Source organism: Vitis riparia, chromosome 5 (assembly GCF_004353265.1).
Source record: "Vitis riparia cultivar Riparia Gloire de Montpellier isolate 1030 chromosome 5, EGFV_Vit.rip_1.0, whole genome shotgun sequence".
NCBI classification, from domain to species: Eukaryota; Viridiplantae; Streptophyta; class Magnoliopsida; order Vitales; family Vitaceae; genus Vitis; species Vitis riparia.
Genome location: NC_048435.1, coordinates 1,215,660 through 1,235,680, shown reverse-complemented (window position 1 = coordinate 1,235,680; position 20,021 = coordinate 1,215,660). Strand labels below are relative to the sequence as shown.

Sequence of the window (20,021 nt, the reverse complement as noted above, 5' to 3'; positions counted from 1 at the left end):
GTGAATCGCTGACCAACGTTTTCGAGTGTAATATTGCATCCACGCCTCACACGTGCCATATTTTTTTTGGTTTATGAAAATTTGTCTTTCATAGCATATATATATTGGCGGGTTTAGTAGGTTGAAAAATAAAAAAATTTACCATACAAAGTGAGAGAAAAAAAATCCTAAATCTTGCTTTGTAGCTTATTTTTACCGTACATTTACTTGATATAATATGGCATTGATATCAAAAGATTAATTTTTTTTTCTTAGTATTACGTGTCACTTTTTTTGTATGATATAAATATTTTGGTTGCAACGCAGGATGACTAATTTCCTTGTCTCCACATAATTGATTCCTAATGCTCTTAGAGATATAACAATGTCATTTCTCGGGAAAAATGACATGTGGAGATTAATTTTGAAATGAGTATGTAAGGTTGGAGATGATGAGACATCATTATAAATCTTGGGATAAATCAAGGTCCCAAAATGGATGTGTCACATGCAATTATTGACAATTATTAGTTTTCGAATGAAGTGTCTAAGTCCTTAATCCTAACCAATGGTATCAGGATTAGATCATAGATTCAAATTAGCAAAAATGGATAGAGGTCAACTCAGCGAGACCACGAGTGGTTTGTGACACTTCTGGTCATCTCATCATCATTGAGAAATGAATTTTAATTTATTATTATTATTATTATTATTATTTTCCGGTGTCATGATTGACTAAAGAAAAAGACGTAAGACTCTTATAATAACCACTATGGGAAATGTTGAATAGTATTACATATCAATAATAATCAATAATTAGCAGGGCCAAAGACAATGCTTATACTGAATGGGATGGCCTCTTCCTTTTCTCCCGCTCCATTATCATGGACAAATTTTCTATTGAACTTGCGCTATCATCGATCAAAAAGGGAAGATTTCTTATTTTTCTATTACTTTTTTTGCTTCAATGATCCTATGAATCCATGGATTCCACTGCAGAGACTAGGATTGAATCAGTTGGCGAATATTCATTGGCCAAATGTCATCAGAGTCGCCTCCTAGTAGCCGAGTGGCTATGATTTCATTAGCAGCATCAGAAGGATGGTATGGATCCCAGAACACATACTTTGATCTGTCTGAACAAACTTTAGACGGAGGCCCACATGGGATTAGACCCCCAAAGCGCCCAGCAATGTAGCAACACGACGAATTTCCATTCTCAAAACCTATAAAAGAGAAAAAAAAATTGTATTTAATCTCAAAAAAAATTAAAAAAATGGAAGCTAATTGTCACGGACTTAGGTGTTTCTCACACGGCTTATGGCAGCAAGAAGCTTTCTGCTCCCTTACAGAACTCAAGTGGGTGATCATTTTGAGCAGGTTGTGACATATTGCTATGTAAATCAACCAAAAGAAGAGAGTTTACAAACCAAATGATTCATAATTCTGGATGATATCGTCCACAATGCTGTACACATCTGCATACACGAATTTTGAGCCTCCAAGACTTGTGCTGAGCTCTGCTACTAGGCTCTTCAACTGCGTGTTGAACAACTGGGCCATCTGGTTCGGAAGGGAAGCACAGTCGTCTCCTACACCTGGGGTTGTATCCCTCTGAAATGGGATACACCCAATCGGTCCAACATTTGCCACAATGATCCGTCTCGCCCCCAAACTGTAGAGTCTCTGCAGGCAGTCCAAATCCATTAGAAAGGTTCTTGGCTGAATCCATTAAGCCGAAGGTGGGTGTTTTTTTTTTTTTTCTTACTGTAAGTTGAAGTCTGAATCTTGAAATCATGGTGCCCACAAAGGTTTGTGGAGAGACCAGCTTCTGCTCAGCTGCTGAGAGGATAGGTGTCAGATAGTTATTGATGAAGTCATTGGAGCCTATTGTAACTGAGAACAGAGACCTTTGGAACAGCTTCAGAGCTGCAGGTGCACCAATTCTTGAGATTATGTCTTGCCTTGTGTTTGCAAAGTTGTCAAGCTGTGCATCCAAGTTGATTCTTCCACCCTATGAGTCAATCAAATACTCAATGCCCATCAGTTTTTTTTCTGCATACAACATTTATTTCTGACAAACTGAAGGCACTTAATACACATTAAATCACTATCAGAGTTAGAAGCTTCAAAGTTAGACTAGACCCCATCAATTTGCTTACAGAACGTACAATCAGAAAAATTTAAGGCTCAAAATCTTGCAATTAAGAAGAGCAGAGATCTTACAAAGATCTTCCCAGTGTAATTAAGAATTCCTCCTCCACCAGAAGCATAGTTGACACCCTTGAGGACAACATCTCCAACTGTGGTTGGAGCCAAGTAAGGAGGAGTGAAATCTTTGAAGCCCACTTTCTGACCTGGTGGGAGAAAATTTAGAGGAAGAAGAACAAATGATATGAGCATTCCCATTAGTTCAAAAAACCTATGACAGATAGAATCAAGCAGAAGTGAAAGAAGAAAGGAACAGAGCTCGCCTATAATGTCCACTATTGTCCTTCCATTTGTGTATCTTCCTGTTGGCTTCCCAAAATCAATCCCATTTGGTATGTAATTGGCCTTGGAAAGAGATACAATGTAATTGTTGTTTCCCGCATCCACCAAAGAATCCCCAAAAACGAAATTTGCAGGAACATTCCCTGCCAAACAAGGACTTAACAAGAAGACCAGGAAAGTGGATATTGGAAATAGAATCCTGAGTGTGATTTTTCTATTTGAGAGAGCACCCATAGCCCAAAATGTACTGAGCGATACTATAAACACAGGATCTGCAGCCAAAAAAGGTGAAAGGAAGAACCAAAAAGTGGAAGGGGGAACTGAAGAACACAATGATGTATAGAAGAATGCTTTGAATGAATTTGCCTACAAAGACTATTAGATTATATAGAAAGAGTTGGAGTGTAAGTGTATGGAAGAACTTCAAAATCAAAACAGAAATTTTGAAATACCATAGATATGAAAATGAGGCCTTTCTCTAACTCTCTATTCACGTAAACCAGCCTAAAAAGGAAAGATGAAAAGGACCCTTTTCTATTCTTGGATCATATAAGCAATGGGCTACAAAGGGGGAGGAAGAATCAAGATTCAAGGACAGGGTTTTTGAGCTTTCTTACCATCAAACAAAAAGCAAAGATGACGATAACACCAGAAAGAGTAGTATTGTTAAACACACCCTTCTTTGGACCAAACTTTGGTGAAAAATTTAAAGCATGGATTGAGTGTAGAGAACATTGATGGCCCTGCAAAATCTCACCACCAACCCGTGAAAGCAGGATGTGATTAAGGCCTACTGGGAGTAGAAAATTGAGGCGAAAACCCTAGTAAAAAGACTGAATTAGTAGCTACTGTGTCGTCCGTGCTTCTGCATACAAAGTAAATATTTTAATTGATGCAACTGCCAACGAACCCAACCCAGACGACTGTTCAAAATTCAAACAAATGGGGGATACCACATGGACTGAATTCAATGCAGTAACTTAAAAATAAAAACTAGCTCATTTATTAGGCTTCCTTTAAGAAGTGTTTTTGAAAAAATAGTTTTTGAAAATAATTTTAAAAAATTGGTATCTTATATTTTGTAAAATAAAGATCTGTTCGAGAATTTAACAATTTTTTTTTTTTTTTACGTTTTTACATATATTTTTAGAATAATTTTTATTTGTGTTTTTCTTTTAATTATTTTTTAAAACAGTTATAAGAAAACAATCCAAAACAATTTAAAAAATGTTATTTAAAAATAGTTTTATTTCAGGGAAGAAGACAGACTAGGAATAGTAGCGCACCACCCTTTTCCTTTGTTGCATTGGTCTGACAGAGAGGAATGAGTGGATTGAAAGTTACCAAGCAACATTTATATCCAGGCCTAACCTTCCCGGAGGGACCGCAGCCTAATATTAAGCTTTGGTTGATTAGGTTGTTGCTTCCAGATTCTTGCCCCATCTCTTTATCATAATGACACATGATGGATTCGTGTTGAGGTTGGGAGGGGGGAGGGGGGAAGGAGCTCATGGGTTAGGTTCATTCACATGGTGCAGGAGATGGAAGAAGAGACACCCCTTTCTTCAGCATGTGAAACTTTATTTATGGTGGAGGTTTATTCAGAGCACAAACTTGGAAAAAAAATCACCTTCTATTGGAATTATTATGGTTTGTGTACACGCCAAAGGCTTTTCAAGTTCTTGAACAATGTTTTTGTTTAGAAACATCTAGCAGAATGTGCAAGAAAGTAGGTTTCTTGCACTGTTTGTGTAGAGTTAAATGTGAGTCTTTTGGAGGTTTGAAAGAAAAATTATTAGGATTACTTTTGCTTCGGGAAAGTTTAAGAGAAAATAGGGAAGTGAAGGAAAATAAAAAATAAATTTAAAATTAATAAGTTTTTTTTTTTTAAAAAAACTAATTTTATATTTTTATCTATTATATAAAATTAAATAATTTTAAAATATATAAATTCCTTATTAAATTTAATTAGATTTACTTTCTTTTTATTTATTTCATAATAAAATTAAATATAAGAAAATAATTTTTTTCTTTCCTTAATACCTCTTATCAACCAAACATATCATGAACTCATAAAAGTATTGATTAATAACTTTAAGTTATATTTGATTCTCAAAATATTTGAAGAAAAATATAAAAAGTAAATTCAAAGTAAAATACATGAAGGTTATAGATTTTTCAATTTTATTTTATTTACCTTTTATTATTATATAAAAATTAAATAATTTTAAAATATATAAAATTTTATATTAATTTTTTTTTCGTAATTCTTATATGATATTGACAGCCCTTATCAACATGAATGTGGAGTGGTTGGCCTCCTGTCAAAGAACTATGCTATAGTTTAAATCACATCTATGTGATTGTTTCTACCCTTAACAGAAAAAGACACCACATTGATTTGACAAATGCACAGCGGCTTCTTTAATTTTGTCTGTGTGGTTTGATCTGATTCCTGTACATTTTGACTTCATAAACCCTCTCTTGTACAGAATTAGGTCTTGTTATTTATTATTAGCAGCTGTTATAGCCTTATAGGTCCCATTGAACTACTCCTCTGCCAACAAATTTAACCATCGCCCTTGTCCGCAGGGTGGAGATTTTGGGGCAAAATAGTCAAATTTATATTTAAAATGGTCCTTTTGCTACTGTAGAGGACGTTATTAATTTTTGTATTTTAATTTAAGTTAAAAGTGTAATTATTAAATACCATAAGAAGTTATTTCAAGGGAAACTTATGTTTTGATGGGACATATATGATTTTCGGAACTCAACTTTATGAAATCTGAAAATCAGTTTTTAACGTGAAAAATTATATATTTTTTATACACTCTGAGCCGGCTGTATATTTGGTGTCGAGATTGCCTTTTTTTTTTTTTTCCTTCCGTACCCACCATCTGCCTCTCCTTCCCTCCCCAGTGAAATCGACCGGCACTTTACCAGCGTCATCATCGGTCTCCCCCTCTCTCCCTTTCCCTTCCCTCTTTCTCTTTCTTTCCTTCCTTTTCGACATCACCAAAAGAGAATAAGACAATGGCAATGGTGAAGAACCAGGGCCGAAAGGAAGAAGCTGCGGCTAGTTGCCATTAACGACGGGAAACAACAGCTCTCGCAGTCATTGACAACGACGATGGCGGAAGCACTAGCGTAGGGAGAGAAGGGAGCACCACTGTTACAACAAAATTCAAATTCAAAGCATCCAAAACCCAAATCCAAAAGCCAAACAAAATACCTATTAATGTAATAACTCCATACAAATTCAACTAATATAAAGGCAAACAAAGAAGGAGAAGGAAAAGACAAGACCCACCCATCACTGAGAAATGAATTCTCTTATAGTACTAAATCAAATTCCCAACAAACAAACAAGAATTAAAGAAAAGGGATGAATCTGGAATACCTCCACAATCAAGAAGAAGAACAGTGGTGGGAGAGGAGCGAGACTTGAAGGGTTTGTCACCCTCAAAAGGCACACACCCAAAAGAGCCCTTTTAAGGATAAACAACATACCCCACCATGGATCCTCCATAATTAGGAATACCAACCCGCCCCTCCTCAACGTCTCTCCCTACGTTGGTGCTTCCGCCGCCGCCGTCAATGGTAACCAACCGCGCCTTCTTCCTTCCAACCCTGGTTCTCCACCATTGCCACCACCTTCTTTTCTCTTGGTGATGTCGAAAGGGAAGGAAAGAAAGAGAAAGAGGCAAAGGAAAGGGAGAGAGGGGGAGGCCGGTGATGACATCGGCAAAGTGCCGCTCGGTTTCATTGGGGAGGGAGGGAGGGAGGGAGGGAGAGGCGAATGTGGGTACGAGAGAAAAAAAAAAAAAAAAAAAGCAATCTTGGCACAAAATATGCAACCGGCTCAGAATGTATAAAAAATATATAATTTTCCACATTAAAAATTGATTTTTCAGATTTCATAAAGTTGGATTTCAAAAACCATATATTTCCCAAATGGCCCCCATCAAAACATAAGTTTCCTTTTATTTCAATGGATTTATGGAGGATTCGACTACAATATTGAAATAGATTTTTTTCAATACCTATAGAAAAATATTATTAATTAGATAATATATATTTTTAAGTTTTATTGTTTATATTTTAATCCTATTATTCTTGTTTTTATACTTGGTCTAATTTTTTTTAACTCAGCCTTGATTTTAGTATATACATTCAATAGTTATGATTTTTTTGTTCAATGTGTAACTGATACTGTGGGGGGCTTCCCTCTACGTGTCATTCCCAGATTCAAGATTTTTTGTTTGTTCAAGGCAAACATATAACTCGTATGGGATCACTCCGTCTGGACCAAGATGAGCTCTGTCTTAAACCTGACTCTAATTGGAAACGACACCAAGGGATACTATAACTTACCATTTTCCATTTCAGGAAAGCGTGCACCATTTTCGGTTTCAGGAAAGTTTACAAAGAGTGGTTGAAAAAAGTAGTTTGGAGAACACTTGTCCCACACCATTCTTCTGTAATTCTGTAGGAATGGCTAAATTGTACCATGAGCACTGAGAATGGCCTATTATATTGCACCAGGTTGAGTCCCAGCTTGTGCTGGCCCGACTCCAATGTCCTATTTTTTACAATTTATCAAACAAACGAAAAACCCATTTGGAAAGTGATCTGAGAGATACCACAAGCAAAGAGATTTCTGAACTTTTTAAGAAGTTTCAGCCACAAAACATAAACATTTCTTACTAAACATTGAGCATGCTACACAGAACATAGCACCCAAGAATACATACCAGCTTGTAACTTCTCAATTTAATCTATTGCAGCTCTTTCTAATAACACCCTGATTTCCAGTTAGAACACCCGAAGCAGACAGTTTCACGAAGGCAGAAGCGAAAGCCCGAAAAAATTCACTCTGATCAGCTGCAAAGCTCGACACAATCGGAGCTGTTCTTGAGTCTGACGACACTTCTGCATCGACCCTCAGTATGCCACGGCCGTGCATTGCGTTAGAATAGTAATGATTGTCAAAGGTAAAAGCACTTGGATCATTCACAACAAAGGTTGAATTTGAGATCAAAGATCCTTCTGGGCAGCTCAACCTCAGGAATGCTTCGAACCCTGGCTCCATTCCTCTGGCCCTGCCACCTCCTTCTGGCCTCTGCAGCCGATCCCGAATATTCAAACAATGCGTTATTCCTATGGTATGAGCCCCTGCAAAAATGGCACCGTGTTTATAACTTTCTCACAGCATGCAAATGGATGGTATGAAGACTTTGTGTCATAACAGTATAATACTACCAATGATGGCAACAGCTTCTTTTATGGTCATTCCCTTCTGGGTGAAGATCTGAAGCAGGCCATTGACGTCGAGGTTCGCCGGAGGGAGTAAAGCATCCGCTAGTTTATAGCTGGTAGCACGGGACGAATCCCTCCTTCCAAACGGGACCTTAATCCATGGCCCTCCGGAGAAGGCAACCGCATCTCTCGCCGCCATTACGAGGATGTCAGCACAAGAAACTGTACCAGGACATTGAGCTTCCACCACTGATTTAATGAGGCTGATCGACTCCCTTTTCCTCACTCCGAAGTTCTTGCTTGAAGCCATCTCCAATGGCATTTTCCCATCAGCTGGATCGACAAGGATGGAAGCATCACAGCCCTGTGAATAAAAAAATTCAAAGCAGTTAATTAACAATTGAAAAATGAAATGATCTTTCTCTCATCAGCCTAATGTATAGCTTGAGGGGGATAAGATCATAAGAAAGAGACCTGAACTTGGCAGTCATGGAAGAGGAGCCTCAAGAAAGCTGGAGGGGAGCTGGGATCAGAGAGAAATATGGGTCCAAGGGCAGCTCGAACAATGTCCTCAACTTGGGGGCATGATTTCTGGTAAAAACTATACGAAAGTCCTCTGCCTTCAACCCCAAACTGTACGAGCAGAAAACACAGAACAGTACTTAGTTTTTTCAGATGATCCATAATCTTTATTGCTGATGATCAGCCAGAACTCAGAAGAGAACTCGTGAGTATCAAGTCCTTTGAGTAATGGCTATTTAAAAGCGGAGAAGAATCGGCGGTCTGCTTGGATCCAACTCAGCATACGCGTCTCAGTAAACCAATCAATGCATCATTTTTTTTTTTTTTATGTATCATGGCTTAGGTCACGTAACAATGGTTGTGATGTTGATGATGGTTGAAAAATGCACGGGTACCTTCACCTCATTAATGCCTCCTCTAAGTAATAATTAAAAGTTCATGGACTAGGGGTAGGGTGTCATGCACGATTGCTCTTAAATTTGAAATGGATAGAACAAATGATAACAATTAGGATAAGCCTATAAGATGTATGATATAGAATGTTGTAAAAAAATTTAACCTATTCTCTTTGAAATTAATTGATTTTCAATTAAAATTATCAAAACTTGATTGGAGAATTATTATGAAAAACGCATCTATTAAATGCTTTGATGATTTAGCTATTATAAAACTTTTTGATACAAAATAGAACTATTGATTTATATACGGAATTTTGATTAGAATGATTGATTCGTGAATTCAAATGATGAATCAAAAGATTCTATGGAATCATGAAAGAAAGAAAGATCCTTCAAATCTAGTTATATCATTACATTATATTGACAATTTAAAAAACAATTAATACTATCATCTTAGTATGATGACAATCAAGGAAGCATATTCCCATCATTGAGGGGTTCATGACATTTCTCTTTTAAGGAGGCAACGAGTTAGGATTTGACTTCTTCTACGAATAGGAAGAAAAGAAGTTGATGATAGATTATCGATAATCCTAAAATTGATTATTCTTGGGTTTGATGCTTGAGCGATTAATGGGGAAGGATTGTAAATTCATTTACAATATGTCTATGTTGGTTCAAATCCAACTCAGCTCAATAATTTATTGATCCAACATGAAATGCTATAATCCATTTGTTTGTTAAAAATGTTGAATACAAAATAACAACGAAAGTCAAATTTTATGATAAATAGCTACCCCCATTTATTTGTGTTTGCCTTATTATTTTGTTCCTACAAATTCCCATCTTACTAATGATCTAGATTTATATGAGTATATGTAAATATAAAGTCTAAGAAAAGGAAAAGAGTAAAGAAAAAAAACTTCTTTCACTAAAAAATTGATTATCAATTGATTTGTCAATAATGAAAATATAACATTCTTAAAAATTTTAACTATTTAAATAATTTTAAGATTTTGAGATACTTGGAAATATTCCATTATTTTTATTTTTATTTTTAAAATATTCTATCTTAATTATATAAAATAAAATAAATAAATAAATATTTTTTTTAGGACAAATTCGTCTCAAATACTTTTATATGTAAAAGCAAATAATTTAACGTGTAATATCATTGAAACCTTAATAAATAGGTGGTGTTTGTTTTTTTGTTTAATTTTAAATAGAAACTTAATATTTAATAGTGTTAAATATTAAGTTGTTTGTTTTTGTAATATTTTATTTCTATTGAGTATTAAAAAGTAAAGAAAAATCAATATGTTATTTTTTCTATTTAGAAAAGTTAAATATTTTGATTTTTTTTTTTTTAAATTTAAGTTATGAAAAAGTAAAAAAACAAACCACTTAAATTTAGAAAACAAATTACTTTCAGTAAAAAGTCAAAAAAATAAACACCCTCTAAGCATTCTACTTTATTCCACTTAAATTAAGATTTAGGATTTAAGACAAAAAGTCAAAACTTTACCTCAATCCATTTATCCACCTCCACAGTCAATAATTTGTGATAACTCAGCATTAAATTTTGGAAATATTATTAACTACATTAAAGAGCAATAGAATGAGAAAAGAGAATATTACCCCCTTTCCATAGAAATTGCAAAGACAGACTATTAATTCTGAAACTTAATGCTCCATAGTTAACGACTAATAGAATGAGAGATGAGAATATTAAATTCTTTCCATATAAATTCCTCAGATGGAGCATTGATTATGGGCTTTCATACTCCATAGTTTGGACCTTATAATTAAGAGTCTCTTTCATGCTTCATCATATGTTATGGGCAACATTTCTCAATATTAACATCATCCAATTCAATAATAAATACCCCTGGTCCCCGTTACTCCATTCTTCATTTATTTCAATCTCCAACTGGTCTGAGATGGTGGAATTCTCATCCCTCCTAAACATGTTTAGGGATGGAAGTTTTGCAGGTTATTTGGGTCGCTTGGCCCGACCAGGCTCGACCCATTGGGATAAGTATGGAAATATTGTAATTGGGGAGAGAATGGATTTGGAAACATCTTCAAAACCTGAATTGGATTTGGGGTATGTACGTTTTCTACTAACTTGCTCCAAATGCGAATTTTCAAAATTATCCTTCAAATATTAAAAAAAAATAGTAAAAACTTCTTCCTATAAAGAATTATTTTTCCAAGCATTAGCCTTAGAACCCTTATGTTTGGATTCGAATATTTCCCCACTTTGATTGCCCCATTTCATCTTCCTCCCATACACTAGTTAAAACTCTCATCTTTGAAATCAATTTCAAGTTACTCTTACTTTAGTCTTAATCCCGAAAACTACTTGTAAGTAACGTTGAACTAATTGTTAGGCATCATCATTTCCATCCATTGCCCAATCATATTTGTCATTGGTCCTAAATATATGCAAAGTACCTAATTATCTAGAGCATTGCTTGTGACGCCACTACAATTCCCCTAAGGGTGTTCTAACCTTTTTGAAATTAAAAAAAATAAAATAAAAGTCTTTTTTTCATAAGCATAACTTGATAAGAATGTCAAAGCTTTGAAAATGAAGAAGATGAAGCAACGGATTTGTTAAGATTTTGGTTCGAGGATTGACCTTGAGAAGGGTTCAAATTCATGGATGATCTAGGGTTTAGATTTGCATTGATGAGACAAGGACAATATTATTTGTAAATGAGGATGACAACCCATTAGCCTACTTTACCTTGAATTTGGGATAAGGGTGTCCCATCTTAACCTACTCCATTCTGAACCCTAAACATGTTTATTATAGAGAAAGATTTTATTGAAAAAAGAAATCTTTTCTTCTTTCCCAAACATAGTTTCCATAGATGGCATTCATGGTTTAAAAATATTGTTAAGTTATATTTATTTCCACAATGATAATCTAAAGTTTGACACATGAGTCAATATCTTGTGATTTAGTAAAAACTTAGGGAACTTGGATGTAAATTACTTAAATTGGTCAATTTAATCATTATTTAGAGTCGCAACACCGAGAATTGGGCCCATTGAAAATTGACAAAGAAAAAATTAGATAACCCATGTTTAAAATGTGCCCAAATAATTGATAACTATTTTTAAAAACTATTTTCCAAAATGTGCCCAAATAAGCCCCTCGTCTTCTATCATATATATAACCCATGTTTAAGGTAAGTCATCCCAACTATGAATTCTCATCTATGGCAAAAAGGTAGCGCCATATCCCCATTTTCAACTAATAAGGATGGGGCATGTTCCATTTTTGGATATAGTATGATACCCTTATTTAGAAAGTCTTAACAAAAATTTAAGTGTTTGATGAAATTCCAGAGTTATAAAATTCAACCACATCTAGTTGTGGATGAATGAGAGAGATGTCATGCAGAGAGATCAAAACAAAAACAGAGCACATCAACCACAAAAGAAACCGTTGGAGGCCCTCCAAAACAGAGACGCCATTCAATTCAATAACCTCCAATTTTACCTTCCAAACAACCTCTCCCCTAAAATGAACACAATGTTTTTCACTTTGAGATCTCCCAAAAACTCCATCAAAACTTCATCTCCTACAAGCTCCCTTTCCATATACAAACAATTCAGCTCCTGCTCCTCCTGGAAACCATGTCTTCACCATTCCTTCAAGCCATTCACATTGCCTTTCTGGTCATTGTCTCCGTCTCCATCCCTGCATCCCATGCAGCACATAACAAATCCCCCAATCTCAATACAACAGTGTTAGATTCTCCTCTCTTGACGAAAAAGATTGGTGCCAACCACACGATCAAGGTCGATATCAATGGCAGAGGAGACTTCACTTCTGTTCAAGCTGCCATTGACTCTGTTCCTGAAGGGAATGGCAAGTGGACTATCATCCATATCAGAAAAGGGGTGTACAAGTAATTGGTTTCTTCCCTTTCCTTCAAACCAATTCCATAATTAAAAGAAAAAAAAAACCCTTATTTTAAATTTCCCTAATGTGGAATGTTTTTTAATTGTGATTCACAGAGAGAAGGTTCACATACCAGAGAACAAGCCTTATATCTTCCTGAGAGGAAATGGGAGAGGCAGGACTTCCATCGTTTGGTCCCAAAGCTCCAAGGACAACATAGAGTCTGCAACTTTCAAAGTTAAAGCCCCCCATGTTGTTATCTTTGGTATCAGCTTCAAGGTCCGTTGCTTCTTCTCCACTGATCTCCATGACTCCATTGATAAAGATAGTTGATTAGATTCGATTCGATATTAATTCTATGTATTCGGTTTTACAGAATGATGCTCCGACCGGGGTCGCCCAGACCTCACAGAACCAGTCAGTGGCAGCATATGTGGGGGCGGAGATGGTAGCATTCTACCACTGCTCCTTCTACAGTACCCACAACACTCTCTTTGATTACAAAGGCAGGCACTTCTACCACAACTGCTACATCCAGGGCTCAGTTGATTTCATCTTTGGCCGCGGAAGATCCATGTTCCATGTGAGTTTTAAGCTTTAACGCAATCCAAAAAAACCCCATCATGATTCTTGAAACAGTGTTTTTGTTCTTAATCCTCTCACTCTCTGGGTGAACGCAGAACTGTGAGATATTCGTGATTGCAGACCAAAGGGTGAAGATCTCGGGGTCCATCACAGCTCAGAACAGGCAAAGTGGAGAAGATAACAGTGGGTTTGTGTTTGTGAAAGGGAAAGTGTATGGCATTGGAGGAGTATACTTGGGTAGAGCCAAAGGCTCCCATTCTAGAGCGGTTTTTGCGAAGGTTTATATGTCTAGGACAATAGTCCCGCAGGGCTGGACCAAATGGAGCTATACGGGCAGCACCGAGTAAGAAAAAATTAAACCTTAAACCCAAAACCCATCTTCAATCTTCTTTTTATGAACAACTGATCAGATTATATATTGACTGTAAATTGGAACAGGAACCTATTCCAAGCGGAGTACAAATGCTATGGACCAGGAGCAGAAACAGAGAACCGGGCTTCATGGTCTTTACAGCTCACTGATGAAGAAGCTGCTCCTTACCTCTCTGTGGACTTCGTGGATGGCCAGAAATGGCTACCGGCATGGCTATGAAGCAGATGATCGATTAATTAGCCAGGAATGTATTATCGGAAATGATTGTTAATTTTATACCAACTTACACCTCTTCTACTTTGCTCATACGCTCACATGAAGCTTTAGATACTCGATCTTCTGTGTTCTTTTCAATTCATTCCTTTATTAAACAAAAATTAATCTTTCACTTTATGATTACTTTGATTATAACATTCTACCGTACCAAAGGATATCGTACCTAATATTTGATACCACTCATTGGAATTTAAGATATGGTCCAAGTTGTTGATAATTTAAATTAAAAAAAAAAATGGATTTAGTTTTGTATGTACCCTAATCATATTGTTCGTACCTTTGGTCACTTCTCATACCTCGGTTTTTCGTTTTAGTCATATTTTTATTTAATTAACACATGTTGAAATTGGAAAAGTTTAATTAAGGCATGGAAAAGGTACCTACCCAACTTTCAATTTTGGTTGTTGAAAATACATATTAAAATTTAGATCCAAATCAAAGTACAAAAGATTAGGATTCAAGACATAAAAGAATGAAATTAAGATATAAAGAAATGAGGATTTAAGTATATATATATAGTATGATTTAAATAATTGTATTTTTTGGGAACAGACCAAGTTCAAATAAGGTTGAAGGTGTAACGAAAGACATTGGGTGTAGGAATTGCAAATATTATTGAAACAAAATCATGGCATAACAAATATAAAGCAAGATAATGATTTTATTTTATTCTTTGCATGGGATAAGCGAGAGGGTACGTTCGAGTCCTAGTGGACTTTATTCCAATAATATTGCCCATGCACAAACCACAACGGCTCAAGCATGGTGTACTACGTCTTATATCACAAGCTTTACTTGAACATAGATTTAAAATCCACCGCCAGAACCACCACCAAAGCCTCCACCCCCACCAGCACCACCTCCGTGACCACCGCCAATCCCTCCTCCGGAGCCGCCTCCACCCCCGAATCCTCCTCCAGCACCCCCACCTGATCCACCTCCAAAACCCCCGCCAGCACCAGCTCCACCTCCAAATCCTCCTCCAGCTCCGCCACCTGCCCCGCCTCCAAATCCTCCACCACCACCCTTGCCGCCTCCGAACCCACCGCCAGCACCCCCACCAGACCCGCCCCCACCGCCAAATCCTCCTCCTGAACCACCACCAAACCCTCCTCCGCCACCCTGCCCACCACCAAACCCTCCTCCACCACCTTTTCCACCTCCAAACCCTCCCCCGGCAACACCTCCGCCGCCAAATCCTCCTCCACCACCAAGCCCTCCACCAGAAAACGAATCCTTCTCCAGCTTTCTGGCTTCTGCCATTCCCACGACCACCAATACCATCACTACACCCATCACTCCCACATACTTAGAAACTTTTCCCATCTTTCTATCATCCAAAAGAAGAATTACAAGAAAAGAAACAAGCCGAGAGGAAAAGATAAGTGATTGGGATGATTAAAACTGAGTAGAGAAGAGTGTTATTTATAACGGTAATGCATACTTGATAGCATTAATGCATGTAGTTGAAGAGTCTTTGTCTGCATTTGAGATATGGATTACCAAGTCCAAACGCTCAGAATTCAACTCTTTATGAAAACTAGTGTTGATTAATAGGCGGTGCGTATCTCATAACTGTATTGACCTAGCCCTCAACCAACCTTATTTAGTAATACAAAGGCCCCACCACCTCTCATTTGGATCACTTCTTCTGCCCTCCAATTCATAGCTTTATCCAATTTCAAATCAAGCGTGCCGTGTCAATTACACCATGCAAAAATGCTTTATTTTTTATGGACAATTTTAAAATAAAATTGAGGGAAAGAAAATTATTTTTTATTTTTTATTTTAAAAAAAAATGCAACCAAACACACCCTTACTAAATCAAAGCTATTTTTTATTTATTTATCTTCTCTTTTCCTTTTCAATTTTTTTTCCCACTCATTTTTATTTTCCCTCTACCTTCTATTAACCAACTCAAAGCTACTTCGGCATTGGGCTCAAAATTGGGAAGACGGCCTGGATTGTTCCTAGCCCAAACAATTCTGGACTTCGGCCCATTATTTAAAGCGATTTGAGTCTGGGCCTCTTCTTGGGCTAAGTTTGACTGAAATCTGGACTTGGGCCGATATATGTTATGGAGATGGCCCCTTAACCATAGTATATAATAAAGTGTGATTTGCCCTAAAGTTTTGGGAGAGCTGTGAAGAAGAGATGGAGGTAGCAGATGAAGGAATCGATCGGGTAGTGGATTCGAAGGACTTGCAACAGCAAAGCAAAGCCCTAGACAAGCTCACTGATCATGTCGAAGATCGCCAGCTGGATTCCACTCGTGTTCAAGAGGTTTCTTTTTTTTTGGGTTAATTTTGCCTTAGTTCTCCATTTGGTTGCTGGGAAAATGTGTGAATGGAAAAAGAAAAAGCAAGGTCTGGATATTAAGAAGTGTGTGGTTTACTTAATTGCGGTTTTATTTTTTTAAAGCAGAATTTTAAACTTTTAGGGTTGTTTGGTATGAGAATTTTTTTCCGCCTTCGGAAATAGAAAAAGGACTCGGAAGATATGTTTGATAACATGATTTCGAATATGGATTTTTTTTACTAAAAATAGTCATTTGTGGAGAAAATACTGGAGTATAAGGAAGCAAACTCTTTTAACGATGGGAATCGATTTGAAAATGAAAATATTCTCTTGGTTCATTTTCGAAAATGAAATTGGTTGTAAATATAATATATATTTTTTCTGTTAACAAAAAGGGCCCTGTATTTCCCTTAATTTTCTCATTAACCAAACTGATGGTCAGACTGACTTGTTATCTCTACCTATAATGGGTTGCCCAGCTTACAGATCATTGAACTTGGGCTGAGGATGGTGAAAATTAGTAGAAAAATCAAAGTGAATTGCATGTTTGCTTAGATTATATATTTCTCATGCTTGCTCACAACTGTGGTATGATTGTGACAGGCCATGGCATCAATTGCAGCATCCGCAGAAGCAGATTGGAATGCCATGAGAATGAGGTGAGCTTTTGCATCTTACTAAGCTGCAGCTAATATTCTTATAAATGGATTTGAATAATGTTGTAACAATTGCTCTGGAACTGTTTGTAATGTTGAATGTTTGATGTGATACCATGTTAGGGATCTTGAACATAAACAGTTAATCTCCTGAATGATACATATTGCAAACAATTCTTATGTTTACTTAGTTTTCTTTTTTAAATGAGACAATGTGAATCTTAACCCTTGTTTCTCAAGGTCTGTGCTTCAACATTTCTGAAATTCTTGCTTAAGGCTAGAGAAGATCCAAATGGATTTCCTTTGGGGAGGAGGATCCCTAGAGAAAAAACCACACTTAGCGAAGTGGTTGATTGTTTGTAAGGCCAAGTCTAAAGGGTCTTTGGGTGTCAGATCTCTCTCTTTGAACAACAAAGCTCTTCTTTGCAAATGGAGTTGGTGTTATACATATGAAAGAGATATTCTTTGGAAGAAGCTTATAGGTGACAAGTATGGGAAAGAAGAAAGGGGGTGGTGTTCTTATGAGTCAGCTTATGGAAAGGTGTAAGAAAGGAATGGGATCTTTTTTATAGTAGTCTCATTTTCTGTGGGTAATGGGAGAAGGTTGAAGTTTTAGAAGGATAAGTGGTGTGGTGAGGAGTCTTCAGATGTTTCCTTTCCATCCTTATTTACCTTCGTTGAGTTGAAAGAGGTGTGGGTGACAAATTTATAGAAACGAAGTGGTGGACATTGGAATTTCTATTTCGCAAGGAATTTTAATGGAGGATTAATTAGTATGGAGGGGCACAAACCATGGAAGCTTTTCAGTGAAAGCCCTTTATTTTGTTCTGGATCTAGATTATGTCATTCCTTTTCTATTAGGGATAATTTGGAAACCCTGGATTTTGTCTAAGATGAGCTTTTTTGCTTGGAAGGCCTTTATGGGCATGGTGTTGACTTTGGACCTACATCAAGGAAGATGTTGGTCATTAGTCAATAGATGTCTCTTTGCAAAGTGGAGGGAGAGTCCATTGACCATATTCTTCTTCATCATGACAAATCTAGGATTTTATGGTAGTTGTTGTTCTCATTTTTGGTGTTTCTTAGCTTATTTCTAATATGGTCATGGAGACTCTTTTAGGGTGGCATGATTCTTTTGTAGGAAAAAGGTGAAAGAAGGCATGGATAGTCATTCTCTTATGCATTTGGAGAACCCATTGACCACATTCTTCTTCATCATGACAAATCTAGGATTTTATGGTAGTTGTTGTTCTCATTATTTGGTGTTTCTTAGGTGATTTCTACTATGGCCATGGAGACTCTTTTAGGGTGGCATGATTCTTTTGTAGGAAAAAGGTGAAAGAAGGCATGGATAGTCATTCTCTTATGCATTTTTTGAATTGTTTGGAGGGAAAGAAACCGAAGATCATTTGAAAATAAGGATAAGTATGATCAAAGGCTCAAAAGCACTTTCCTTAATAACCTCTACCTGTGTCTCAAGGTGTACATAGATGAAGACTCTAATGCCTTCAATTAATTTTGTAGATTGGTTGGGATATTATTGAGGGAGAGGGTAGATTTTTATTTTCCCTTTTTTTTCCTTTACCTCTAGGTGCTTATTATATACATCCTGTGTACTCTGGTGCGCTAGTTCTTTTAGTGCTTTTATTATTCTCTTTTATTTGCCTATAAGAAAAAAAACACATTTCTAGCATTCTTGCTTGCGGCACATATTCTCCTTTTGAGAGATTTCATGCGGGTAGGCTTTGCTAGATGACATGTTACAATAATTCACAGTTACATGCTTGAAAAGTATATTAATTCAATCTTATAAAAGACATTGTTACAAGCATTAAATTGTACTTAGGTCAGGTTATTTTCGCTGCTATTTGGGCTAGGTTTGCTCTGATATATAAATTAAATGGATGAATAAGATCTAATTACCTATAAAAAAAAAAAAAAAAGATGAATAAGACCTAATCAGTATCAAAACCATTTGGACTACTTTAAATGCATAGTGGATTTAAAAGAAAAAAGAAAAAGAAACTGCACTGGAGATGATATGGTAGATTATAGCAATTAAGGCTGAACACATGGGAGCATGCCCAAGCACCAATGACCAAGATCACAAGCCTGAGATGAGCTTGTCAAGGCTTGGTGCAGCTATTTACACCTATATCCTGATGACATCAGAGGACATATATTAGTATTTATATTTGGTATAACAAGATGCATGTGTTCATAATGGAGATAAAGATGTTAAATTACACACTTATGTTAGGCCTAAATACAGGAAGTGATAGATTTTGTTATTATGATTTATTTAAGGGTCATTATTAATTATTGATAATGTTTTACTAGAGTTAAGGATTGCTTTCATGTTTTTGGCCCCAACTTATGAAAATATTGTCATGGAATTCTAGGCTTTTTGGGTGCAACTAGTTTTGTTTATGTAATATTTCATGTTGATACTAATTCAGTTTTGGGTGCAATTAGTTGTGACTGAAGCATGAAGCTTATGCAAGGGCATTGCTTTTCTTTCCTCTTTGGCTGTCTGAACATTTCTTCAACTGCTGCTATTTTAAATCAATGTGTTTCAACAAACATGGATATCTATCTGGTCGCAGGGAGAAAGAATTAGCTGCTGTCAAGATCAATGCAGCCGATGTTGACATAATTGCAAATGAACTAGAGGTTGGTTTCCTCCCATCTCTCTGCCCTTTTTGTCATATAATCATTCCTAGACATTTACTCGTTCTTTACTGTAACGTTGCGAACAGTTGGACAAGAAGGTGGCTGAGAGAACCTTACGTGAACACAAAGGTGATGCTGTTGCTGCCATTCGGTACTTGCTTCGCTAGATAGCTGTTGGAGTGAAAATTTCTTGTTTCTTTTTTTTTTTTTTTTTCTCAATCTTGATTTTTGCATGTTGAATGCAATCCAAATATAAATGATGAATACATAGCCACTCTCTGTCAGCTGAACCAATTCAAAGCCCAAGGGTGCCTATTGGAATGTGTCTGTCACAACATATATCTGACTTTGCATTTGTGGAGTAGCAAGAGAGCTTGATGCTTGGAGTCTTGGACATGCCTTTAAGGAACTAAGTAATGGAGTCTTGATGCTTGAAGTAGCAAGACCAAAGTAATGATGATCCATAATGGATCTGTATATCTCTTTCTGTTCTGTAAAAATGCTGTTGCTGCTTTAACTACTATTTAATTCAGCAATGCGGGATTGAGTGCCACAAGCTAGTTGCATGAACCTCTTGGCCCATTATTTGG

The 20,021-nt window shown here is 36.5% G+C and overlaps 5 protein-coding genes across 6 annotated transcripts; 2 read left to right on the top strand and 3 right to left on the bottom strand.

Annotated features, from left to right (window-relative positions):
• Positions 1-715: 715 nt before the first annotated feature.
• Positions 716-3,222, bottom strand: LOC117914150 (GDSL esterase/lipase At4g16230-like). The gene is made up of 5 exons (XM_034829369.1): positions 2,454-3,222; positions 2,206-2,336; positions 1,748-1,993; positions 1,410-1,665; positions 716-1,205 (listed from the first exon to the last, which is right to left on the bottom strand). The coding sequence occupies exons 1-5, from the start codon at positions 2,704-2,706 to the stop codon at positions 982-984; spliced, it is 1,110 nt and encodes a 369-aa protein (XP_034685260.1). The 5' UTR covers positions 2,707-3,222; the 3' UTR covers positions 716-981.
• Positions 3,223-7,112: 3,890 nt separating this feature from the next.
• On the bottom strand, positions 7,113-8,432 carry LOC117914937 (peroxidase 29). Its single transcript, XM_034830462.1, has 3 exons — positions 8,206-8,432; positions 7,735-8,095; positions 7,113-7,647 (listed from the first exon to the last, which is right to left on the bottom strand). Exons 1-3 carry the CDS (start codon positions 8,413-8,415, stop codon positions 7,241-7,243), a joined length of 978 nt encoding a protein of 325 aa, XP_034686353.1. The 5' UTR covers positions 8,416-8,432; the 3' UTR covers positions 7,113-7,240.
• Positions 8,433-12,224: 3,792 nt separating this feature from the next.
• Positions 12,225-13,915, top strand: LOC117915368 (probable pectinesterase 67). The gene is made up of 5 exons (XM_034830931.1): positions 12,225-12,577; positions 12,687-12,849; positions 12,947-13,153; positions 13,251-13,498; positions 13,594-13,915. Exons 1-5 carry the CDS (start codon positions 12,303-12,305, stop codon positions 13,745-13,747), a joined length of 1,047 nt encoding a protein of 348 aa, XP_034686822.1. The 5' UTR covers positions 12,225-12,302; the 3' UTR covers positions 13,748-13,915.
• Positions 13,916-14,611: 696 nt separating this feature from the next.
• On the bottom strand, positions 14,612-15,130 carry LOC117914437 (glycine-rich cell wall structural protein-like). The gene has a single exon (XM_034829784.1). It carries the CDS (start codon positions 15,128-15,130, stop codon positions 14,612-14,614), a length of 519 nt encoding a protein of 172 aa, XP_034685675.1.
• Positions 15,131-15,936: 806 nt separating this feature from the next.
• LOC117914190 (huntingtin-interacting protein K) lies at positions 15,937-20,001 on the top strand. 2 transcript variants are annotated; one of them, XM_034829418.1, is made up of 5 exons: positions 15,937-16,087; positions 16,706-16,761; positions 19,365-19,431; positions 19,518-19,582; positions 19,717-20,001. In XM_034829418.1, exons 1-5 carry the CDS (start codon positions 15,959-15,961, stop codon positions 19,718-19,720), a joined length of 321 nt encoding a protein of 106 aa, XP_034685309.1. In that variant the 5' UTR covers positions 15,937-15,958; the 3' UTR covers positions 19,721-20,001. The 2 variants fall into 2 exon arrangements, with proteins under 2 accessions (XP_034685309.1, XP_034685308.1); XM_034829417.1 differs by having other exon boundaries at positions 19,518-19,984.
• The last annotated feature ends 20 nt before the right edge of the window (positions 20,002-20,021 follow it).